At 49.2% G+C, this 25,984-nt stretch overlaps 1 protein-coding gene across 9 annotated transcripts in view; it reads left to right on the top strand.

The window, feature by feature from the left end:
* ABCC8 (ATP binding cassette subfamily C member 8) overlaps positions 1-25,984 on the top strand; it is a 75,937-nt gene that overhangs the window by 12,851 nt on the left and 37,102 nt on the right. For 6 of the 9 annotated variants that reach the window (XM_025459654.3, XM_025459651.3, XM_025459653.3 and 3 more), the window contains 6 exons: positions 779-1,021; positions 1,878-2,066; positions 9,331-9,495; positions 12,664-12,819; positions 16,965-17,099; positions 17,442-17,604. In XM_025459654.3, the coding sequence (XP_025315439.3) occupies positions 779-1,021; positions 1,878-2,066; positions 9,331-9,495; positions 12,664-12,819; positions 16,965-17,099; positions 17,442-17,604 (1,051 nt within the window). The remainder of the gene's footprint in view (positions 1-778; positions 1,022-1,877; positions 2,067-9,330; positions 9,496-12,663; positions 12,820-16,964; positions 17,100-17,441; positions 17,605-25,984) is intronic. The other 3 variants (XM_025459657.3, XM_025459656.3, XM_025459652.3) reach the window with 1 other exon arrangement.

Here is a 25,984-nt window from a genome sequence, read left to right as displayed (position 1 = left end):
ATCTTTATGTATTGCTGCTTTTATTTCTGTGGGAGAGAGTCCAAGGAGTGGAGTTGCTAGTTCAAAGGGTCTGTGTATTTTAAATTTCAATCAGTGTTGCAGATCGCCTTCCAGAAAGAAGCAATATAATCTACCAGCAATGAATATAGAAAACCCTCTCCCTGCCTCCAACGAGCAATGGGGCCAGCTTCACTTGGGCGATGAGTGTGAAGTGCTCCTTGAATTTGCATTTCTCTGACATCTCTTTTAGTTGGTGATGTGCAGGGTACAGAGGCCCTACAACATTGCCTGCCTCAACTGACCCTCACAGCCCCCCGCTGGAATGCAAGTACCACCCACCTTTTAGACAAGGAAACATTTTAGAGGAGACCTTGTCTAAAGACACCTTGCTAGTAAGTGGAAGAGACAGGGTTTGAGCTAAGGTTTGCAAGGCTCCATGTTCCAATAACACTACATGAAACATGGTAATGTCCTCAGATCTGTGGTATATGGGATGGTATATGGGAGATTTCTGCTCTTCCCCAATCCAACCTAAACCCAACCCAACCCAGCCAAAGGGATTCAGAGTAAACCTCAATGAAGCATTACATTTTAGGAAGGCCCAGCACTGGTTGCCAAGAGGTGTTGGAGTGATCCTTTTCCTGGGAATAGGCAAGATATGACCCCATATGTTAGAGGTCAAGGATGGGATGTCACAACCCCTGATCTTTTCTGGGGCAAAATGGAGAGGGGTGAGAAGTTGCATTTACCTATCCCCAGTGATCCATGTGTCCCACAGAGATATATCTTCTTCAAGTCACCAAGGGAAGTGAAGCCCCCTGAGGACCTACAGGACTTGGGGGTGCGCTTCCTGCAGCCCTTTGTGAACCTGCTGTCGAAAGGCACCTACTGGTGGATGAATGCTTTCATCAAGACTGCTCACAAGAAGCCCATTGATCTCCGAGCCATTGGGAAGCTACCCATTGCCATGAGGGCTCTCACCAACTACCAGCGGCTCTGTGAGGCCTTCGACACCCAAGCGGTCAGTGGGGGCCCTGCCACACCATCCCCTCCCCTCCCTTCAGTTTAGAGTCTCAGACGGGGACCTCCTCAAACCCCTGGTAGGGCCCACTGAGGGGAAGAGGCTTGCCCTAGGTCACACAGTGAACTGGAGGCAAGTCCAGAAGTAAAGATTCACAGGACAGTCACAGCTAGAATAGCCCTTACGGTTTAGGTCATCTAACACACTCATCGTCTGGATGGGGAAACTGAGACCCTGAGAAAGGAAGTGACTCCCCTGAATTCCCTCATGTCCTAGGTTCTTCCTTCTAGAGTTCAGGGACTGTAAAGGTGGGAATATTTTCACCCATTTTAAAGGAGGGATTTAGTGGCCTGATACTTCCAAGAACCCTATAAGCTGAGCCAGGCAGGAGTCTCCCAATATCACGGCCCAGAGAACAGCCGTGACCTGGCCAGAGCGGGGCCACTGGTAGGTGGCAGAAGCAGTCTCCCAACTCCCAGGCCTGTGTTCCTTCACTGCCTCTGCCCTAGAACAGCAGGGAGACGCTGAAGCAGATGCAATGGTGGGTGGTGATGAAGGACCTTGACACGTGCCACTTCCTCATTATGGTGCTGTGCTCATCACATAGTCCCTGACCCGCTGTGTGACCTTGGTTGATCACCTGGCCTCAGTTTCTCCATCTGGACCATGTTAATAGGGCCTACCTAACTGTGCACTTGGTGATTCAGTGATTTCTTCCTGGAGTTTACCTGTTTGCAGCAAATGTGGCCATTGAGTTTCCCCAGAAAGCAGGAGCCAGGGCCTTCCTGGGAGGGCGGACCCTGCCATGAACAGGCCCTCGGCCCTTCTGACCTGGCCATGGGTTCTCTCTGGGCAGCAGAAGGACTCGCAGAGCACACAGGGGGCCCGGGCCATCTGGCAGGCACTTTGCCATGCCTTCGGGAGACGCCTGGTCCTCAGCAGCACTTTCCGCATCTTGGCCGACCTGCTGGGCTTCGCTGGGCCACTGTGCATCTTCGGGATTGTGGACCACCTTGGGAAGGAGAACCGCGTCTTCCAGCCCAAGGTAGGCACCCCACGGGCAGAACAGAGCACGCTTTGGAAGGTTTTCCCTTGTAGATGAGAATGTGCAGAGGCCAATGTGTGTGCGCTTTGGCTGCACTGGGCCAGCTCCCCCGCCACACACAAAGCCCTTGGCAATATCTCCCTCTAGAAGATGCTCTGCATCCAGTTAACAGGAGGCAAGCTGGTGCCCCAGGAAGATTTATGGTGCCCTGCTGTCTTCATCGTGCCATCACTGCCACAACACCCCTCCCCATTCAGAAATTATAGGAAGTGCATATGTTTACCCAGCATCTAGGGCTTCTATGATTTGTTGGATATGTTGGCTTTAGTTTACATCATCCTAATAGACTCTAAATAACTTTTTATGTTCTCTCTTCTTTACTTCTCTATTTTGGCATCCGAGGTTCTACAGGTCCATCTTAGAGGCTGCTGTTGGGGGTGAGGGGTGGAGGGGAACCTCCATGGGTTTCTCCCCCCAAGTCCAGATTTCACTCAAAGCTCCCCCAGATTTATGAATATGTTAGACTTTTCCATTAAAAATTCTTTTACCAAAGGATTCCATGTATTAAAAATACTTGAAACCCATTGGACCACATGATATCAAATGGCCTTTGCAGCTTTAAAGCTGCTACAGACTGAAATTGGTTGGACAAAAGAGGCAGGAAATCTTTCTGGGGGTTTATTTTCCCTGCTTGGGGCAATAGCATCCACTCTGGGGATGGGGGTGGGGTACTTATTCCTTTATCTGCTTCTTCGCTGCCACTTAGGTTTAGATGGTCAAAAATGGAAAATTTTTCACCTCTAACAAGATTCAGAGTTTTATTTTCCCAGCAGGAATATCGTTATAAACTTTTAACCACAAACAGTCCAAAAATGCTGCTGAGAATTGCTAATTAGGGATCTTCGTTAAGATTTTATGACACTCCCTTGTGTAATGCCATTCCTCTCATTGGCTCTAAGATCGCAGAGAGCATTTAATCCTTGGGGGGTTTATATTAATTTTTTCCAGAGATATAATTAATCAGCTGAGCACTTCTGGTCAGCATTACGAGACACTCCAAGTCTGTTTGTCTGCTTTATTCAGCAAACATTTATTGAACCCTACTGTGTGCCAGGCCTGGGTTGAGCTGTGGGAATACCGAGTTATGATGGGGACTATTAACTATAATAACAACCACACGCTGACCACTTAGCCCATGTCTGGCTGCTAGTGGGAGTTATCCATGCCTCACACAACCTTTTAGAGTAAGTACTTTTTAAGTTTTATTTTATTTTATTTTTTTGGTAATAGCCTTATTGGGATATGATTCACATACCATACAATTTACAAGGTAGGTATTTTATCCCCATTTTACAGGTGAGGGGCTTGAGGCACAGAGAAGCTGAGTAGCTTTCCCCTAGGGTTTCTCAGCTACTTTGTGACAGAGTCAGAATCTGAATCCAAGTCTCTCTCACTCCAGAGCATGGGGCACTTACAACATGATGCTAAATTCACTTACTGTTATCAAGCCATCACCTCTGGCTCCAAGGATTGTGAAATCTAATGGAGAAGAGAAATCTAAATAAAAGATGTTTCTGCTGTGTGTTAAATGCCCCTACGAGGTAGTATATACGGGCAACTATGGGAAGAGAGAGACTAGCTCAACCAGTGGTCATGGACAGCTTCCTAAAGGAACAAGGATTTGCATGGGGCCTTGACGTGCGAGCATGAGTTGGCCAAGCTAAGATGGGGATTTCTAGTTCAACAAGAAGGTGAGGACTCTTCTGTGGCTTATTTAGACCTTGACTGCTTTTAAGGCTTTCTCTGGCTTTTTAAGCCTCTGAACTGTATTTGGCCCAAAAAGAGAAAGGAAAGGGCAGCTTCTCTTGTCTACAAGAGTGTTATCTTCAGTTCTAGTCTGACCATAGATGACTCCAGAATATTCTACATCGATAATCCTACAGCAACAAGAGCCCGCTGTTACTATCAGGTGGGAAGCGACGCTGGCCAGAGCCCTTCTCAGCTTGTTCACACCATTGTCTTCTTCCTGTGTTTCCCAGAACTCTGGTGGGGTTCTCCTACAGAGAGCACCGAGGAGGATGTGCCCAAGAGGTACCAAGAGCAACACTTAGAATTCTAGTTCACCTGAACGTTCTCTTTTCTCTATTTATACACCAACCCTGGGATCTACAGTGCTCTCGTTGGAATGCTCTTGTCCTGGTTCCTTGTCAGGACATAAATCCCTGAGACAGATGGCTCTGCCTCAGTGGCAGCAGGCCTTATCAGATTTCATATTTGTTTCCTGTGGCCCAAATGCAATCAGCAAATTAGAGACATTGAAATGAGAGGTGAAAGTAAATATAAGGCTCCAGTGTCAGCAACAAAGAATGCTCAATCATGTGGTTGCCTGGGATATGGCTTAATTCTCATTTGGGTTTCTGGCTCCAGAAAATGGGGGAAAGGGGTCATTTACTGAGATCATTTAGTCCATCCCTCGCCTCCCAGCAGCTCTCACCTAGAGAGAGGGCCTGTTCTGGTCTCTATGAACCCATGAGGAAGCCCACCCTCCCCCCACCACCACCGCCCTCAGCTACATGTTGCAGCAGGAACAACCCTCTCCATGAGAAAGCCTTTCTTTCCGCTCAGCGTCCATCTCTGCTGTCCCAGCCTGCACAGCATTGACTTCATGGTCAGTGGCCGCCCTGTCCTCTCTTCCCTTTCCAGGACACAGTTGGCAAGAATCACACTGCCCTTGGCGTCCGTGAGGACAAACGTTATTTTTTCTCTAATTCCCCGACTCCTGTCCCCTCTGCCACTCCCTAGGGAAAGCTGGGACCCGGGCTGGGTGCAGCCCATGACTTCTCTCTCTCTCTCCAGCCCCCTCTCCCACCTCACCCCTACCCACAATCTGTCACCTGCTGTGGATGCCACTGATCTGGCTGCAGGGTAAGGGAACTGGATCCATTAAAAACTGCCAGCATCTGAGACCTGCCAGCACTGCTCTAGGCTGTCAGCTGAGCAGAGAAAAAGCAGTCTGACTTTGGTCTGAGGGCCAAAGCTTCCAACAGCCTCTACCCTCAGAGGGGAAACAGGTGTAGGTTTTTAAGTGTGTATGTGTTTGTTTCTGAATGAATTCTCATGGGAACTGTTTATAAATCAGTATGTATGTCCTTCGATTTGTCCTGTGTCTCTTGGTTTATCTTTTTTTCCATGAGCATCATCTGTGTCTCAATTAGGGTACACATATCTGTAGCTATCACTGTGGGTGACTGTGTACATTCATATGTGGTTCTGTGGCTCTGTGATGTCAGTGTGTGAGTGGGTCTCTTCATGACAGTGTCCATGTGGCCGCTGTGGCCTGGCATGCCTCCCCTCATCTCACTAGCTTCTCTCAGGCTCCCAAGACTCAGCTCAGATGCCACCTCTTGCAGGAAGACTCCTTCTGGTTGGATTAGATGCCCCTCCTCTGTGCTCCCATAACATCCCGGGGCTTGCATCATCAAACACCCCTTGTCTCTTTCCCGACTCGACCCCAAGTCCCCTGAGACAGGAAGTACATTGCCTGACCTCCTGGTGCCCCACATCCAGATCCATGCCTGAAATTCAGGGGTCACAGAAGAAATGATTCTTCGGGGAATCATAAAGAAGTCACCATCTACTAAGTGCTTGTGCTTACAAGATATTTTTACCTGCATTGTTACACTGAACTCTTACACCAACTCTCTGGCCTCATTTTTCAGTGAGGAAACTGAGGCTCAGGGAGATCGAGGCACTTACAATAAGGACACAGTGGCCAATATATAATGAGTCAGGACTCAAACTCAGCTATGGCTAACCTCTAAGTCCAGGCTTTAATGGATGGATGGAGACATTGATCCATGAGTGGTTAAAGATGGTTGTCATTGTTTTTACCCAAGGACTTCTAGGGCTGGGACCTATGGACAGTTGACTTTCTGGCTCCTACCCAAATAAGAAGCAAAAGCCCATGATCCCTGTCCATTAAGCTCAAGAGAATAAGGGAAGGTGGCCTTTCCAGTCATGCCTCTGGCAAGTAGGAGCAATAGAGGTCAGAACTGTAGAGTCAAGAGTGCTAGGTTCTGATGTCCTACCTATACAATGAACCAGTTCAACTGCAAAATGGGGAAATGTATAACTTCTTTAGAAAGCAGATGGGGGAGGAAGGTCATATGCATTGATTAATTTAAAATATGTATTGAGCACTACTGGGGAAGCCCCTGGAAACAAACACAGTTTATCCCCTGAGAGCTTGTGGAAATGTGAGGCTAGGGCATCTGATCTTCCGAAGCATTAAACTTGCACCAGATGTCACGTTGTAGGTCCTTGGCCTTTCTCTCCAGCCTTCAAGGCTTTGGGCAATGTCTTTGCCCTCACACCCATTTAAAGCTTCCCAGGGCCCGCCTTCCTTGGGCAGTATGCCGGGTCTCTTTGACTAGTCTAATACCTACTTCTTAATAAAAACTTGGCTATTCTGGGCTCCATCTCTTTTAAGGTGTCTCTTTGAAGAGAGATCAAATAATGTCCTAATGACATATCTGCAGGGAGATTTTCATTTTAAGATGTCACAAAATTCTTGATCCAAAGAAATACAGTTTCTGACCCAACAGTGAGTGTGCTTCTGAGGGAAGAGGTCAAGGTTTTGCCTTTAAAGCTGCAAGAAAGGAATTGGTTGCTTCATTACAAATGTATAAATAATGAGTGTATTTAACAAATACCACCCATATTCTAACCAATATATGTGATCAGTTGATTTTTCTAGTGCTCATTCTCTAGCCGTGTGTTTTCTGATCCTTGTGGCTTGTGGCATAGCACATTCCATGCTGCTCAAGAGCTTTTTTTGGGGGGAAAAAAAGAGCTTTTGTGGTGATCAGAGTTCTTGGTGTGTAGTGTTCCCATGAGCATCATAATTTACCCAACTGGGGAAGCCCAGGTGGCTCAGCAGTTTGCACTGCCTTCAGCAGGGTGTGATCCTGGGGACCCGGGATCAAGTCCAGCATCGGGTTCCCTGCATGGAGCCTGCTTCTCCCTCTGCCTGTGTCTCTGCCTCTCTGTCTCTCATGAATAAATAAAATCTTTAAAAAAAATAATTTACCTAACTGTTGCCTATGGTTGCGCATTCCATGGCTTTATGCCTCTCCCCCTGCTGTAACCCAGAGATAGAACACCTTTAGTTCCTGATGTTGAATTATTTCCTTTGGGGTAAGTTCCGGTGATTTGTTTGGTTGCTTTAATGTAATGGACCCCATGCTCCAGAGCTGGGTCTCTGTGGAAGATATAGAACAGAAGAATTCCAAAGTGTGTTCAATAGGACCAGGTTTCCCCAAGCCTGCATGCCTTCGTCTTTGACCCAGAACCAACCGCGTGGCCATGTTTCTGACCCCACGAGCTTGTAGCTGACGATAGAAGACTGGAGGTCGAAGCCAGGTAGACTTAGCTAGTGGATCTAGGATAGTGTTTTGGGCATCACGCAGGTTCACGTTCACATGTTTTGCCTTATCAGCATGTGACCTCGAGCCAGTCAGGTAACCGTGCTGAACTCCATTTTCTCATGCATAAAATTAGGCCCAACCAAAAAAATAAAATAAAATAAAATACAAAATACAAAATACAAAATAAAAAATTAAAAATTAAATTAGGCCCATAATGGTACTCTTCTCATTGGTGTATCATGAAGATGGAGCTCTGCACCTGATAAATATTGTGCTCTGCCCCTTGCTTCCCTGCCAGGTCAGATCTCAACCCCCACAGCCTAATTTTAAGGTCCATTTCCTGCTTCCAGGACCCTCCCAGGCTTCTCCCTCTGCCTTCCCCTCTGGTACTTTGACCAATGAGGCCGAGTCAGGGGCTTCAGGCCTTGGTAGGGCCTTTCTCTATCAGACCTTAATAGTCTCTCTGTGCCTGCTTCCTGCTGTCCCCAAAGAGAAAAGACTCCTGTCCCACGGAGCCAAGGAGAGATGGTTGTTAAGTTCCATGAAACAGTGAGGGCTGGTTTAGAAGGCCCAGTTGGACCAAGAGGCAAGATCTTTTCTACTGTCAGGAGGCCCTGTATCCAGGATCTAGGAATTTCTGACTCTAGGGAAAAAGACTCCTCTTAGAGTTCTGATCCCTTGGGCCTGATCCTGGCCATAGACATGCCCTCAGGCTCCTTCTCATCACTTTGTTCCCACCACCCTTCACCCTACAGCAGCTCCCACATCCTGCAAATAGCTTTCAGAGTTCAGGGCAGGGTCTAAGGAAGGGGAGAGTGCTGTCTTCATGGAAATATTGATGTGGTTCTGCTGGGGAGCAAAGGACTTAATCAGGATCAAAGTTTTCCTAGGAGCTGTTGATGCTGAATTTGGAAACAGACGTGCTGTTGTTTTCTGGTATCTTTAGCAACAGAGTCAAAATGGTTGGGTTTTTTTTCCCCAGTGCTTATCATCGGAGATCTTGCTGGAGGTGTTGCAAGAGGACCTTCAATTTAACAGGAGGACCCTGGAGCCCACAAGGCTGGGGGGCTTCCGAAATCTTCTCAGTCTATCATAGGTGATGAGTTTCCATCTCACCTGGGAGCACTACAGTTTTCCTACTGGTCTTTCCTCCCCAGAAATTTCTACAAGGCAGGCTGTTGGTGAATGTAGGACAAGACCTTAGCTCATTCTGGGTTTTTCTGTAGCAGAGAACACCCATTGTGGAATCTGTTCAAGCAATTCTGGTTTGGGCTGCTCTGTGATTCACTATATTTGTTTTCGTTCCTTTCAGAGTGAGCTCCCCTGGGTCTGGTGGGGCCTATTTGAGCTGGAAGTCATATTTATGGGCATGAGGTTAGAACTGGACCACACTCGGGATCCCTGGCAGCGGTTTGGCGCCTGCCTTTGGCCCAGGGCGCGATCCTGGAGACCCGGGATCGAATCCCACGTCGGGCTCCCAGTGCATGGAGCCTGCTTCTCCCTCTGCCTGTGTCTCTGCCTCTCTCTCTCTCTCTCTGTGTGTGTGACTATCATAAATAAATAAATAAAAAATATTTTTAAAAAATATATTAAAAAAAAAAGAACTGGACCACACTCTGTTCCCTTAAGTAGGATGATGAAGAGGGTATAGGCACCCTCCCTGTGGCTAGAAGAATGTTTAGTTGGATTTATCAGCCTTATATTGCCCTTAGACACAGCTGACAGGCTTGGCAAGCATGGAGGGTCCTATAATAATGGCCATCGTGGCACAGTAACAGGTACTGGTGGCGGCTATTTTTCTGGCAATGACAGCCACTTCTGAATTCTCTTTCCGACAGACGCAGTTTCTCGGGGTTTACTTTGTCTCGTCCCAAGAGTTCCTTGCTAATGCCTACGTCCTAGCTGTGCTTCTCTTCCTTGCCCTCCTACTACAAAGGACGTTTCTGCAAGCATCTTACTACGTTGCCATTGAAACTGGAATTAACTTGAGAGGAGCAATACAGGTACTTGGCTAATTATGTTTTCACTTTGCAATAAAAACCACATTATTCATCCTTGTGGATGACTGTAGGAAAAGTCATTATTCGTTCGCAAGAATAAATCTGCTGTGCCTTTATTTTTTTGTTGCCCTTTAGCAGTGCTTTGAAACAATAACTATTGACAAAGCAGCCTAGGAGAGTGGAAAGTGCCTTGGGCTGGACTCGGAGAGTGTAGGAGTTCCAGCCCTTGTTCTGCTTTGCACTAGGTCTGCGATGTCACCTGCTTGGCCTTGAATGGGATAGACATCACTAACGGGTCACCTCACTCTTTCCTGTTGAATGCATGCACATGCAGACTCAGAATCCTTTTCCAGATTCTGTTCCAAGAGCCTGCCACCAGTCTTCTTTGGGAGAAAAAAAAAAATGAGTTTGACATACCAGGACTAGATTGCCTCTAGTATCTATCTGAGCTCCTAAATCTTGGGTCATAACAAGGGATACTTACTAGGCCCAGTAAGTCCCTTGGTTCTAGGTCCTTGCTTCTGTTCCTGATAGCTTCCTTCTCAGAGTGGGTTGAAAGGATGATCAAAATCAGGAAGGACTCGGGGCACTTTTTTAAGCAAGGTGGTGATAAGAGTTGTCTAAGCCCTAGTGTTTTCTTTAGAATTTTGGTTCTGCTGCTGGGATGAGGAGACCCAGTGTGACAGTGGTTTAAATAGGATAAAAGTTTGTTTTTCACACCGAGTCAGGGCTGGTAGGGCAGCAGCACACTCATCAGAGACCTTGGTTCCTTCTGGAATGCTGCTCTCATGTGACTTTTGTCTTACAGTTTAAAATGACTATTAAAAATAAATAAATAAATAAATAAATAAATAAATAAATAAATAAATAAATAAATAAATAAATAAAATGACTATTGACATTGTCATTGTTGGGCCTACACTTAAAACAGCAAAAGAAGAAAGGTGGGGCAGTAGGAGGGAATGCTGCTTATTTTAAAATCACAGTGCAGAAGTTGCTCATATCCTCTCCCATCCCATTGATGAGAAATTGGCCACAGGCTATACCTAGAGAGGCTAGAAAGTGTGGTCTTTATTCTTGACAACCATATATGTCCCCCTGGAAATTCTTGTGAAAAGGAAAATGGATACTGGGGGGCAACTAGTAGAATATGCTATACCCAGAAATTCCCGTGAAGTCAGTGGAACACTAGGAAGTTGTGACTAAATCCCAAAGCCACCTCATACTTCTGGACAGAAATGTTCCTCAGAATTAACACTGATCAGTCCTCTGGGAACCAGGATCAGAAACTTTACAGAAAAGTGATTGAGAGGAGAAGGTTATGGCGTAGGCTGGGGACCCTCTCAGGGTCCAAACTCCAGTTATCTTAGTATACAGTCCACGTGAATGGTGCCCCCTACAGTTGTGTAGTGCACAGCCTGTGCAGCTGTACAAGACAATGCTGCCCATCCCCAGTGGTTTTTTTTTACTGAGAAAACAGAGTCGTTTCCTCAGGAATGTCATCATGTGAGAATGATGGAAAGAGCCCAGGAAATCTGAGACCTTTTGAGATTCATAGGGGCTCAAAGCTAGGAGGAACCAGGCTATTCCTCAGTTCAGAAAACCTTTCTGAAAATCCCAGCCTCTACACGGACCCTTCCATTGACGGGCAGGCATATTCTACCATAGATAACAGCGAATTTTGTAGTCAAACAGTTCTATAATTAAATCTTTCTATTTGAAAAAAAAAATCTATTTGTATGTAATAAATTAGACACTGGCCCAGTATTTCCCAATTACTCTAAAAAAGCAAAAAATGGTTGTTAAACGTACTCGTATGTAATTGTTTTAATCAAACGGTCTGAATCCAGGAGAGCTAAATTCAGATGCCATGAAAAGAAAATGCTGGCATTAATTATGGAAACAAGTTAGAAAAACAAATCTTTTTTTCAGAGTTACATTAAAATTATAGATAAGAGTGTATGTCTTCATGAGTTTGAGAATAACCACAGTTCTTGCATGAAAAGTTATTAAGCAAAATTCTTGTAGTAGATATATAATTTTTGACATATGCCAGCTATCAGTTGTGTGTTTCTGTATATCCTGGTCTTTACTGAATAATGCTTTATTTGATAGATTACTCTATGTTCCTACTTCATTACAAACCGGATTTATTATTATCCCCTGAAGACTGATGTCACATAACATGGGCTGTGCATCGATCTGTCAAAAAATGTCATTGCCATTATTTTAAGTGTTACCCATGGTGTATACAAACCCACAGAAAGACGCAGAATGAGTTCATGCTTTGAGCAAACCTGACCTGCAAAAAAGCCTGGGTTTCATGAAAGATGAATTAAGGGAGCTGGGAATCCACCTTACAACGAATGCACACTAGAATTTCATTTAAAAGCAGGCATCCCTAGGGCATTGAAGATGGGAATGCATTTTTCCTTGTTTAAGAGCACACAACCTGAAAATGCCATCTTCCTAGGAGGCATGATCACTGTGCACATAGAGCTTTTGGGTTCAGAGCTCCCTGGGAGCTGTTACCAGGGCTGCTCCCCATCTGCCCTGGAGAGACAGGACAAGACGCTCTGGGTAGCTGGAATCCCAGTGGGGTGGGGCTGATCGACACTTGTGTGTCTCACAGGAGAGCTTCCCAGGCTGACCCCTCATTTTGTTTCAAGGCTCAATTAAGGCAGGACTTGGCCTCTGAGTATACCCCTGCCCCCGGCTGAAGACAGCCGCATTAAAACAGACAGCTGCCCCACTTTATCATTTTTATGGCTCTGAAATGTGTTCTCCATTGGCCTCTGGCAAATCAAGAACACAACTGGATGTGAAGATCTGCTTTTAAGATTTAAGAGCTAATTAAGTCCTGTGCCCCAGGGAGAGGTCTTGCTTTGCTGGGGAAGTCGTTCGCTGGCATGGATTCCTCATTTGAATATTGCCTTTTTTGACCTGCTTGATCTGTAATCAAGGCCCTTTACCTCTCTGAGCCTTAGTTACCTCATCTGTAGGATTGGAACACTAATTTTCTGATTGGCGCCCCCCCCTTATAGAGCTGCTCTGGGGCTCCGTGGAGGATTGTCTGCCTGAGAAGGCACTGGCACATTGTAGACACGTGGCATCTGGGAGAGGGATTAGGATGATGGTGACAAATGTGGAACACTCTTACTCTCATTCCAGACCAAGATTTACAACAAAATCATGCACCTGTCCACCTCCAATCTGTCCATGGGGGAAATGACAGCCGCGCAGATCTGCAACCTGGTTGCCATTGACACCAACCAGCTCATGTGGTTTTTCTTCTTGTGCCCAAACCTCTGGGCTATGCCAGTGCAGGTAAGGGATGCATGTGTGCGGTGGCGGTGGAGGGCACTAAGTTGGAATCTTCTGGTAAATGCCCAGTGACTAGGAGTTCGAGCTCACCATCTTCTACTCCATCTTGGCTTGCACCTTCCACCCCCTTAGAGTCTCCATGGAGCATACTCCTGGCCCCTATACTCTCTCACGCTTGGCAAGTGGTCTAGCCATCGCGCTTATCATTAAAGCTTTAGGAAAGAAGCCAGCCTTAAAAAAAAAATAGATTAATCATATGTGGAACTTTTGCAGACATTAAATGTTATGTTGCTGCAAGTACTTAATTACATCAAAAAGTGTTCATGATGTATGTTTAAGCCAAAAGTTACAAAATAGTATATGAGGTGAGCTTCGCACTACATTGGAATGTATCTATATACACATATTTGCACAGATTCATACAGGAAAAGAACTAGAAGTTCACATGGTGGGATTACAGTAATCTTTATTTTCTTTGTGCATTTCTAAATTCTCCAATAAGCCTGTATTATTTTTGAAAATTAAAACCATGATTACTTCTAAAGCTGAACAACCTTTGGAGCTAGCTTTGAAGGAGGTGCATTCTCCCCCAACCATAGTAGGAGAATCCTCAGCACAGCTTACCTGGCCCCTGTTTCTCATCTGGAGTTTCTGCCACGGAGCCTGTATTTCACTCTGGTGCTCAGACCAGACCCGGAAATCCCAGAATGCCTGGAGGCTCCACAGAGGCCACCTAGTATAGAGGATAGTGTCTGGACTTCAGTGAAACAGGTTGATCCAAATACTTAATGTGTCTGAGCCTCAGTTCCCTCATCTCTGAAATACGCCTGATTCCTACCCTCTGGAGTTGCTGTGACAATTCAACTAGATCATGTAAGCAAAGTACCAAGCAGAATGCCTGGCACAGAGTAGTCACTGAGTAAATATCAGATCCCTCGAAATTGCACACTTAGTGAGTAAGGACTTTCCCAGTCCAGAATCCATTGTTTCTTGGGATGCAAACTGCACAAACCTTAATCTCAAGTGATTTTTATTGGTCCTTCTGACCTGTAAAACTTGTATTTGAAAGACATTAAAGGAAAATAGAAGGAGAGGCTTGCACAGGGAGTCAGCTAGGAGTCTTGATGGAGATATAGGAAAGGGAAGGGAATCTGATGGTCCTTTTTATGGGGACAGCCCTATATGGCATCCCCAATTACCACTTACTCATACCTAGACCCCTGTCCACTCCCTTCTCTGCCAAGATGGATCAGAAGCTACAGAAGCTATAGAAGGGCCTGGACAGTTCATCTAATACAGTAACCAGCCTTTGATCCATAAGAACTTTCTGTGGTGTTCCCCTGAACAGTCTCCTTTCAAAGATTTTGTGCACCAAACCTACTGTATTGCTTAATGTTTATGGAGCTTACGTCATTGTGGACAATACTAATACTAACTAATAACCCTTGCTCCGGGGTCTCTCTCTTGTACAGTTAACCCTCTCCACAACGGGACGCGGTAGTTTCATCCCCACTAATCACTTACCTTTGCTGATTTATCATGAAGTCTCATTTGGTTTTCCATTTTTAACTCCTTAAAGGCTATACTTTTGCCCTGAGTACTTTCACCAGCCCTCAAGACGTGGTGTTAACCACCAACGGTTGACAAGTCCCTTCAGCCTAGTCAGGATGCTCTGGGCAGCCTGGCTGGCCACAGGCCATGGGCCTTTGCTAATACTAAAACTAGCCCAGGCGCTCTCTCCTTGATTTGTAATTTTTTTTTTTTTGATCACATATACTTTTTAAAATAACAGCTTCATTAAGGTACAATTCACCCATTTAAAGTGTATAACTCAGTGGGATTTAGCATATTCGGAGCTGCATAACCGTCATTACAATTTTAGAACATTTCTATCACCCCCACCCCCCCACCCAGGAAAACTGATACCCATTGGCAGTCACTTGTCATCCCCTCCCCCAGCCCTAGGCAACCTCTGGTCTACACAGACTTTCGAAAATCTAATGAAACCTTCTCAGAAAACAAATGTGCATTCACACATTTGCCTACAATTTCAGGAGCTTTACTGGCCCCCTGAAGCTTATGAACACCATGTTAAGGAACTTGGCAATAGTGGGGACTTCTCTGATTCTTTCATCATCCCCTGGGCGCTGGAGGCCTGGAGAGGGTGGGCCACACTGTGAACTAGTAGCAACGTTACACCCAGGTGTCTCCTTTCTGTGGTTCCCTAGTGACAGTTCCATGAGGTCTATTTGTTTGTTTTTAAGGAGAGGGTTGCCACCTGGTATTGATCTCTATGTGCCAGGTATCATTCTAGGTGCTTATCACATATATTCATTTAATTTTCAGAGCAGTCTTGCTAAGTGGGCATTAAAATTACCATTTTAAGGATGAAGAAGCTGCAACTCAGAGAGGTTAAGTAGCTTGCCTAAGTTTGCACAGCTAAGTGCTGGGATGCATGCAAACTCAGGCTTGCAGACTCCAGCGACTACCATCTCCCCACTACTATACTACGTCACTTTCCTAACTTGCAAACAGAGGCGAAAATAGCCCTCATATTCTCCACGCTTGCTTCTCATACTCAGAATCCCTGATTTCTGGTATATTCTTCCGAGCGGTCCACTCAGACCCCTGCAGAATAGAGGAATGGACAGAAGAATTTAGGGAGCATCCCAAGGGGTGGGTGGAGGGTGAGAAGGAACCTAGCAGAAACAGCAGCTGTGTCTCCAGGTCCCATTCAGCTGCCGGCGCTTGGAGGCGGTGGGGGTTCAGGCACCCACCCCCAGCAGGTGCCACAGTGGCAACGTGGGGAGTGCCCTGGGAGCTTCCTTGGTGTCTGGCTCCATCCAAGCTGCTGAACGATGCCCTGATTGCCTCCATATGAGGACAGCTAATGAAAAGACAGGATGCCAGGGGTAATTTTGGATAGGGTGATGCGAGCAGAGCCAGGCAGGAGTAGGAGGTTCTTTATTTTCTAACGCGCTCCTCTGCACCCCTGTGTCAGCATTTCACATCAGTGAAACCCTGGGAGGCAGGTGGTGAAGGGGTCACTTACCAGCCCCTAAGATTATGCTAATACAAGAGTCCTTCTGTGATTAATGGAAATTACGAGCCGCCCACCCACTCCTCTGTCCTTGAGGTATTGCAAGGAGCTTAGAGCCAGTTTGGTGTGGGGCTCAGGGAGTACAGGGCCAACCCAGGCAGACGGGTTTCTTTTCCAATTAAGGAAGACAACACATCTGCTCCTCTAGAATAAGCCCTGAATTTAGAGCTATTTGCCTTTGAAGGCAACCTGAGAAGTTGTCATCTTGATGCTTCAGGGGCTGGCAAGAGTAATTTACACTTCTCATAAATATTCAGAATCAGGCAGTCATTTGCATAAAGCTAGGAACAGAATAATTCTCTTTTCAGAGAATACTTGCCAGATTCACTAGAAAATTGAAGACACCAGCCTTCATGGACATATGTATATATGTATTATAGCTGATAAAGTGTACATGCCTCTCTAAGAATTATAAAAACCGCTATTTTGATCCAAAGACCACTCTACAGTATGTCACAAATTTAAGAGATCATTTTCATTTTCTTATATTTAGACAATCATTAGTTTATAGAAGACTATTCGTATTTTATTTTTAAAAAGATGCCAGGAAAAAATTTTTTAAAAAAGATGCCAGGAGCCTAAGAATGAAAAGTGAACTCTCAATCCCTGGACTCGTTTTGTCCGGCACAGATGCAACAGTGCCCCTTTGCTCATATGTCACTTTTTTCCCCACATGAGGGAACTGTCAGCCTTGCAGCCAGCCAGCAGAATAAAAGATGCTATTACACTCATTGTGCAACGTCAGCTCTGAGACTCCCCTCTGGAAGGTAGATTTGGAGAGAGTTAATGGCTCAGCAGGCTGGCAGATAAATACAGTTAGTTATCAGCCCAGAAAGCCACTGCTTGTGTGAGACCCCCATCACATTAATACCTCTTCCCAAAATTGCTTTGTCACACCTCCTCCTCTGGGCCCCAGGGACCACTTGAAAACCTGGGTACAAGGCATTTCCCTCCCTAGGGGACTGAGGAAGGGGGGACTTTGCCAACACCCCCTCCCCCAGGGCGGCCACCAAATCAAAGGAAACTCACCCCCATGACCCTCCTTCAGATCATCGTGGGTGTGATTCTCCTCTACTACATCCTCGGAGTCAGTGCCTTAATTGGGGCAGCTGTCATCATCCTACTGGCCCCTGTCCAGTACTTTGTGGCCACCAAGCTCTCCCAGGCCCAGCGGAGCACACTGGTGAGTGAGCATCCTGCATGTGCTCATGCCCCTCTTCCCCATCCTTCCCCCATGCGGCTGTTTGCTCCCTCTCCCTATACATCCTCCCTCTTCCCCCAGGAACCCCCAAACAGCCACACACACGCACATCCACACTATCATTAACCTTAAGCAGATCCCTTCACTGTCCAGGCCTCAGTTTCTTTGTCTGTGAAAGGGACTGAATGGAGAAGGCAAGGGGCACCCCCATGGGCACAGGAGCTGGGCATTGTCTGCCAAGCAGTGAGGGCATCGCTCCGCTCCTTCCTCTTGGGTGGGATGGAGGCAAAGGAAACCCCTTTCTGACTTGACGACCCCTGGCAGGAGTACTCCAACGAGAGGCTGAAGCAGACCAACGAGATGCTTCGAGGCATCAAGCTGCTCAAGCTGTACGCCTGGGAAAACATCTTTTGCACGCGCGTGGAGATGACCCGCAGGAAGGAGATGACCAGCCTCAGAGCCTTTGCTGTGTACACTTCCATTTCCAGTGAGTCTACCCGGCCGGCCCCATGCACGGCTGCTGATACGCTAGGAGAGGGTGTCAGGGCTTGAGGGGGACAGTGAAGGTGCAGAGGCAGGAGGTGTTGGCAGCATCCCATCCAGGGGAGCCTCACACTGTCTCTTGGAGGGAAGCCCCCAGAAGTCACAGTGTCCTCAGTCACTTACCCAGCAAATGCGTGTCGACAGCCTGCTGTGCGTGGGGCCCTGTCCTGGCCCTCAAGACACAGTGATGACAAAGACAAGGGAAGCCTTTTATACACTATTGAACTGATCTGTCATCAGGAGGCAGCAATAAGTGCATGAATAGCACCAGTTTTGAATTCTCCGGGGTGTGGGGACTGCTTTCAGTAAGTCAGATTGAGCTTCCACTCACTGCCCTGGGGCAGCTACAAGGAAGCTTCCATCTAGCTGGGGTGTGAGAAGGAGAAAGCTTCTGAAAAAGCAGAAGTTCAAACCGGAGGTACTCATGAATGTAGGGACTGAATCTGCATTAACCACGTAAATAGTTAGGAAACCCCAAGCCCAGAAAATAGAGAAGGGGGGGAAGAAAACTCAAACTGGTAAAACTCCTACAGTCCCAGCAGACACACGTATTAGGAGTACTTTCCAGAGAACATGGAGCTCCAACAGCAAACGCTCCTGTCGAACGATGAGCTAATATAGAAACAAAAATCCACCAGAGGAAAATGTAGCACCCCGAGTTGGAGTCAGCAAATGCAAAACAATAGAATTATTCCCTCAATCCCTGGAAATGATAGAATCGTCTGGAAGAGATAATAAAATAAGCACATTCAAAATAATTAAAGAGCTAAAGGAAAGTGTAAAACCCACAAGGTAAAACAGAAAAGTATCAGGGGGCAAAGAGACAAAAGGACTTCTAAAAACTAAAAATGTAGTTTCTAAATTAGCCAGGTCAGGCCAGGGCTCGTGGAGATCAGTGGGCCGACAGAGTCCTGGCCCAAGGTGATCTTACGGTTGGTCTCGTGGTTCCGAGGACCCACCGGGTTGTGCTTCCTGCCCGAGTGCATGGTTGGGACGCAGATTGTTGGCAGCAGGCGGGCCTCACGCTGGTGGGCAGGCCTGTCCAGTTTAAGAGCCAGTGTGGTAGGAAGGGCCCAGGCGAAGCCCCCAGAGAGGGGGAGAAAGAAAACAAACAAAAAGGACACAAAAACAACTCAAGTGTAAAGTGTAAATGAATTCACAGAGCTGGAGGGAACGTTTGTGAGTCAAAAGATAGGTCTGAGGACGTTACATAGAATGTGGCCAGGGGACGAGGGGACCTAAGGAACGTGTGTCCTGCCAGTTGGGAGAACCATTCTCCAGATGTGACCTCCACAGGTCACATCTCCACTCTCCAGGGTGGGGCGTCTCCCTGAGGTCACTCCTGAGGCTTAACAGCACAGCTCACACTAGATCCTCTGGAGACTCGTGCTGTGTTCCACAGACGCCTGGACACCTCCGTGGGGTGAGAACTTAGGACACAAAGGGGCACCGTTTTCAGATGATTTTCTCTGAGTGGGGGAGCATTAACCACACTGGGCTCTGAGGGGAGTGGGAAACTGGGGAGGAAGTTAGGGGAGGTGCCCGCTGCTGACCGCCTCCCCCCAGCTCATGCTGGGAAGAAACGGGGGGGGGGGGGGGGGGGGCAGGGGTCGCCAGGGGTGGGCCAGCCAGTGGGAGGTGTACCCGGCTCCCAGATAAGGTCGTGGAGAATGGGACGGCCACTCGGGTCGTCCGTGTGTTCCTGGTGTTCATATTGCCTACAGAGAGGGTCTGGTGGGGCCAGGTGCCGGCATCCAACCCGCAGTTCCTCACAGGGCAGGGCTTGCTCCGAGCACCCCAAGTGTCCCACCTCCCCGTGTCCATCCAGACCATGGTGGCGCAGCACAGTCAGCAGTGGCCAAGCCATCCGCCATCCGTGGCGCCCGTCGTGGCATCTTTCTGCAGAAAGTCCCGCTAGGGCCTGCTTTTCTCAGAACAGAGGTGTACACATGGCAGGCAGCCTCGGCCTCCTGGGTTCCTCGGCAGGTTCCTGGGTCTCCCTCGACCCCCCGCCCTGACCATGCGGTGTTCGGGGCCTCTGAGCCCCCTCCGGCTGAACACTCCACAGGAGAGGAGGATTGGAAAGGTGTCTGCAGCCCCAGGCCCTCGTCACCCTCCTCTGGGCCGGCTCTGCTGGCCCCTGGGCCTTCTGGTTGTGTGACAGGAACCCAACCCCACACTGTGTATAACCCAGGGGAGGAGACCTGGCTTCAAGACATCTCATCGGTGGGAGCCACTGCTGAGGTGGAGGAGGGTGCCCCCGCGGCCAGGTGACTTCCTCTCCCTACATGCCTCTCCCTGGCATGACAGGGTGGGGCAGGGCAGGCTCCCCACTGCTGGGTGGGAGACAGAGAAAGGAAGCATCAAGGAAACTGGGGACCTGGGGCCCCCAAGACCCCTGGCAGCAACGTAGGGGCAGCCTCCGGTCGTCTAGATGGGGGCGGCCCAGCTGCCTTGCTCCTAGGAGACGTAAGGCCCGCTTCTCGCATTCCACACTACAAGCTGGGATGTTTGAACGACATTGGGTGACCCCTGGGTCCCGGGCTAGCCCACTGAAGCCTATCTAGTGGGTGTTCTTTGACCCCTGGAGCCTCAGAAGACAAGCCATGCTTTGCAAAGGCCCTGGGGCCAGGAGGACGTGGGGAAAGGCGATGCCATTTGTCGGGGGCTGAGATGACTGCGTTAGGAGTGAGCAGCTCCGGAGCCAAGCAGGGGTCTGCCCAGGGTCCCTCACCCGTCCAGGGCTCGGCGACCTGGAAGGACCAACAGACCAGTCCAGGCTGGCCCCTGGCAGAGGGCAGTGGAGGGAAGGGAAGCACCCTCTGGGCGGGGTGGAAAGTCCGGGCTCTTTGCTCACCGCGTGCCCTTCCTGGGTGGGTCTGTAGTCTGCGTGGGAGGGGAGACAGCGCGGGAGGGGCGCCCCTGGCTTGCAGCTCGAGCTCCGTGTGATTCATGGACCTCCTGGGCTTCCCGCCTGCTGCTCCTGTCACCAGGGATCAGGACACAGGCCATTAGGCTTGAGGTAATGGGGCATCGTTCATTCTCTTCCCTGGCGCCACGGAGGAGCCCCAGAGTCCCTCTTCCTGGGGGGGCCCTGCTTGTGCTGCCTGCTGGGGGCGGGGTTGGGGGGACGGTACCCCTGACACTCTCCCCACTGCTCTTGCCGTCAGAGCCCGAGCTGGTGTGGGCAGGGCAGGGGGTGACAGGGAAACAGGCGCAGTTTCCCTACCATCAAATCCAGAATTGGAGGAAAAGGGAAGCAGGGCACTCCTGGGGGGTTGAGTGAGCCCAGCCCAGGGGCCCCGCCCTGTACTGAGCACTGCGAGGGCTGCAGGAGACCATGGGGGGGGGGTAGCTCCCCAGTTTCCAGAGCTGCCGTCGGGGAAACACATGGCTGGGCGCGCTGCGCGGTGCGGACCTGCTGGGCGCTGGCTGCTTCGCGGGCCCAAGGGCACCCAGTCCTCACACAGCTTGGGAGCTGTGAGCCCTGCTGCCCCCGGTACTGAGGCTCAGGGAGGTGCAGTGACCATCCCAGGGCCTCAGCCAGTGAATGGCAGAGAACAGAGAAGAAGGAAGCCCATATGGGCTGGGAGTTCCAGGAGCGTCACGCCAGAGGCAGCCTGAGCTGGACCTGGCAGGATGGGCAGGATGTCGGTGAGCAGAAAACGGGGAGAAGCTGGAGGCAAGGGCTGGGGCCGCTCCCCTGGCAAGTCAGTTCAATCCTTATTTCCCTGCAGAAGCAGGTGACTCTAGGTGTCTGAGGTGGGCAAGCTTTGCAGGAGTGACTAAGGGGTCAACCAACAGTCATGCTGCCAGTTCACTTTGTCCTTCGTTCAGCATCCATCCCAGAGCCTTCTCTCTGTGCCAGACTCTGCTGGGGCCTTGTGCATTTAAAAAGAGCCAGGTGGGGGTGGCACAGTTGGTTAAACATCTGCCTTTGGCTCAGGTCATGATCCCAGGGTCCTGGGATCAAGCCTCGTGTCAGGCTCCCTGCTTGTCCACTCTCCCTCTGTCAAATAAATATATAAAATCTAAAAAGAGAGAGAGAGAGAGAGAGAGAGCCAAGCACAATCCTCTCCCTCACAGTCTTGAGGGAGACCATGCCGTGAGCAGTGGCGGTGAATGAGGCCAGAGCCAGGGCGTCAGTTCCAGGTGTCCTGCTCTCCTTTGTGGTCCTTACCCGACCCTGGCCTCTTTTGTTTCTCTCATCACTTATCTGATAAATATTTACTGAGCACTCATGACATCCCAGGACCTGTGCCAGGCATCAGGGATGTAGAGCTGAGAGGAAATGGTGGTGCCGTCTGTGCTGCTTTTCAACCCAACGAAGACATCTTCCTCTTCTCCCCCTCCACCAGCCCTGCAAGGCTTCATTTACCCCTATTCTGGTCTGGACCCCATGATGAGTCACTTCACTCTTCCCTCATTGATACCCACAACCTCTTGTTCCTGCCCTGCCAATCTTTTGGTCTAAATCAGCCCCACTGCTGAGTTCCTCAGAGTCTAGTAGAGAGGCCAGACTGTGCTGTGAGTGAGAGGAACAGGAAGGGGTATTCCAGGTGCCCTTAGAGTCCTACCTACCCTAGTCTCTAGGGGTCATGGGTGGCAAGGAAACCTTGTCAGAGATGCCCAATGGGTAACGATCGATGAGTCAGATTAAGAGAAGAATGTTCCAGGCATGAAGGCCTAGAGGTGAGAAGGATGGTGGTGTGTTCAAGACTAGAACATAATCTGCTGAGGAGAGAGTAACAAGACCAGATGGTGCAGGACCCTGTGTGCTGTGTTCAGACCCCGGCTTTTCTCCCGAGGCAGGAGAGCCACTGAAAGAGTTGAAGGAAAGGACAGGGGTGTCTGGAGTCTCTTCGAGTGTTCCGTGGTCAGGGGTCTTCCTTCTTCCAGCCGGCCTGAACCACGGCCAGGCGGGGCCTCCTTGGAAGGATGTAACTGGCCTTGTATCATATCCTGAAAAACAAAAAAACAAACCCCCAAGCCTAACTGTGTCACAATTGGGGATGTAGGGGTGGGCAGGAGGGTGCTGGTGAACCCCATTCGCAGGCCACCCAGCCCCTCCAGGGCCTGGCTATTCTTGGCAAGTCTTGTCCCTCCCCTCCTCCACGGAGGCCCTGACTCAGAGCAGCCGGTGTCTCAGGACAAGTTGACCTCCAGATCCGGTCCCCCTTCCTCCTCTGTCTTCAACATCTGTTGAACACAGCGTGTTGCCAATGCCTATCCCGGCTCACCCCGCTCAGGCGGAGAGGTGGCTGAGGGAGAGCCAGGGAGGTGCGTCAGTAAAAGGGTCGGTGACAGCGGCCCTCCTGCCACGCTTCCTCCACTGCCAGCAGCCCACCTACCTTTCCCTCCCCTCTGTAGACTTCCGACTGACCATCCACCTGAATGGGAAATAGCCACGTGCATTCAAAATACATTTCCCCCTCTGGCAGGTGCACCTGCAGTTAGGCCCAGCCTGGAGCCTGCAGCTCCTCCCCGGCCCTCCATGGAGACAAAGATCAAGTGAACCAGAGGCACAAATGGCTGGCCGTACCTCCCGGACACACGGCCTCTGAAATATTTATGGATGTGGTGGAAATGGATAGCTCCTGGTATTGCAGTTGCAGGCTGGGGCACCCACAAGGCCAGGAGGGCATTCGTTGAGCAAAGCCAGGGGGGGCGGCTGATCGGAGCCCTGCTTTGGTGTTGGTTGATTTGATATTTGCTTTGTCTGGGGGATGGCAGGGGGTGGTTGTGAAAAGCTGACACAACTGTTCACTACTATACCTCCAAGACCTAGCACAACCCCTGGGGCAGAGAAGATCCTCAACAAATACTTGAGGATACTTGAAAAGTATACTTGAAAAAATACTTCGTAAAGGATATTTGGAGAGGCAGCTGTTAAAACAACACATACCTGTATGTCTGTCTACACCATTACAGAGAGACCTTCACTTTCAAAGGCGGCGTGTCAGGCCTGCCTACAGGCAGTTACACTTTGCCATAATGGAACCACACTTCACTTAGAGCTGTTGCACACTACTTCTTGCTCCCTAGCATTACGATTTAAGCACTCTCACGTTCTTCTCCCTCCATTCTACACCCCGACCCAGAGAAAATCAAAATGCGTCAGCCCATCCCATGCCAAAGTTGGAGGGAAATCAGTGGTTAGTCATATTTCCCACCCCTTTGCCACCTTTAACGTCTTACAGGGCTTCATGGGGTTCAGGAAAACAGAGGCAAGGCCTCAGGTTTTCAACTTGTGACAGCTGGGACGCCTCACTGCCTTCCCCCCACCCTCACAAGCATACAGACTGTCTGCTGAGCTGAGACCCACCAGAGCCTGTAGCATCCCAGGCTCCCTAGTGTCAGATCCTGCCATCGTCAGTTCCAGCCGTGGCCACCCCAGGGCCCAGGAGGGTGGTCTTCAGAGAGGCCTTGAGGACACACAAGCAGCTGGTGATTCTCCCCACCCCCACCAGCCCCCACCCTGAACAGCACCCAGAGTTCCCTGCACAAAGGCTGTCCTTCCAGGAGACGAGAGGGTAGGGGAAACAGAAAATCTCATTTTCATTTGCTAACGTCTGCATACAACAACAGAACAGAGCGGAAATTAATTATATCATATACATTCTCCACACTGCTGCATCAGCGTCGGAAAACTCCTTTTCAAATTTATTTATACCTTGTCTCATTCCTCAAAGGAGTTTCAGGCAGCTACAAGAATAAGGAATAAAATAGGGGAAAAAAAAAAAAAACCCACGACCAGAGAAAACATGCAGTAGAACAAAATATCAATTATCACACATTTCTGACTGCAAAATCTCCCCTGGAGTTGATGTACCACATTTACTAAAACAGCCACTTGGCATTGGATGTTGCCAGTTTATTTTGTTTCGGGTGGTTTATTGCTGTGGCTGTGGTTTTGTTTTGCTGTGACAGATAGTACTGCAGCTCACACCATCCTGCTGAGGGCTTTGTGCTTCTCTTGAGCGATCATTCAAGATAAACTCCCAGGAGAGAGATTATAGGATTGGAAGGTCTGAACTTCTGTGTGGCTCTAGCTGACAAAGCACCAGATTGCTTTCTAAGCAGAGTTGTACCAGTTTGCAACCTGACTTCAAGCCGACCCTTGAGCTGGGAGTTGAGCCTCAGATGTGTGGGAGGGGTCTCTGCCTGGGGCAGGGGGCTAGTGGTGGTGCACTTTGGAGGAAGGTGGTGCCTTCTCCTGTTTGGTCATGGATGGGGATGCGCAGGAGAGAAACAGAAGGAGGCTCTTGCCCTGAAGTTGCTGTCTGGAATACCTGGCCCTGGAGGTGATGAGCATGGCTACCCCAGTGTTTACAGCTGCATGGTTGGTGTTGATCAAGGGCCCAGGACTACTGGTATCTCCTCTCCCTCCCTCCCTCTCCTGAGCCCATGATGGCTGTGCTATGTCCTAAGTCCCTGAGCTGGGTCCCTTACACTGTGGGAAAAATGTATAATGTTTGTACTCCCTGCCAGAGACTCTGAGGGAGAGCTGTGGTATTGTGGAAGTAACCTGGAGACCATGGTGCCTTCTCCAGGAAAGGGCAGTTAAAGGTCAGGTATGATATTGGTGTTGATAAAAAGCCTTGTGGTCAGAGAGGTTAGCAGTACCTCCAAGAGCTCCAGCTGGATCTCCTCCAAGACACTGGGAGCTCTCCAATGGCTGAGTCTGCTTTCCTCATCAGATTAGGAATTCCCCAAAAATGGGCCCGAAGTCTTTCCTGTCTGCTAGGGAACCCCCTAGAGGCATGTTCCATGTCTCCCCATCCTAACAGGGGCTTCCTGAGAGCATAGTTCTGTCCCCTTCCTCAGACAAGGACCACCCCCTCCATGGGCAGACGCTATGTTCTTCCACTCACTAGGGGTCCCACGTCTCCAGAATACACTGTCCATGTACTAGCTGGTTCAGGACTTTTGGAGTCAGTGGACAGTCGCTTCTTGGAATGGTGTTGACCATCTGTAATTCTTCAGTGTCTCCAGAGACTTCACCATTCATTAGATAGGGGCCATGTGCACAGGCTGATCTGTTGGCATCTGGCTCCTGGCTCCTGGCTCTTGGCTCATTCTGCTTTAATTTGGGTAATTATACAACCAGACTCCTTGCTGGGCTGGGCTGGGCCGGGCCGGGCCGGATGAACCTCCTGGAAGGAAGGAGCGGGAGATGGGAAGGTGGCAGCTAGCATAGTCATCCCTTACTGCAGGAGGGCTGCTCTCTGGAAGTTAAGGCCTGGGGTCGGGGCTCTCTCCGGCATCTCACCCCTTGGGCCAGAGGAGCATGACCCGTGGAGCAGAGCTATGCTAGTAGCCTG

Source organism: Canis lupus, chromosome 21 (genome assembly GCF_003254725.2).
Source record: "Canis lupus dingo isolate Sandy chromosome 21, ASM325472v2, whole genome shotgun sequence".
Classification (NCBI taxonomy): Eukaryota; Metazoa; Chordata; class Mammalia; order Carnivora; family Canidae; genus Canis; species Canis lupus.
Note: the sequence above shows the minus strand (reverse complement) of the source record. Positions and strands in the feature narration are given on the sequence as shown.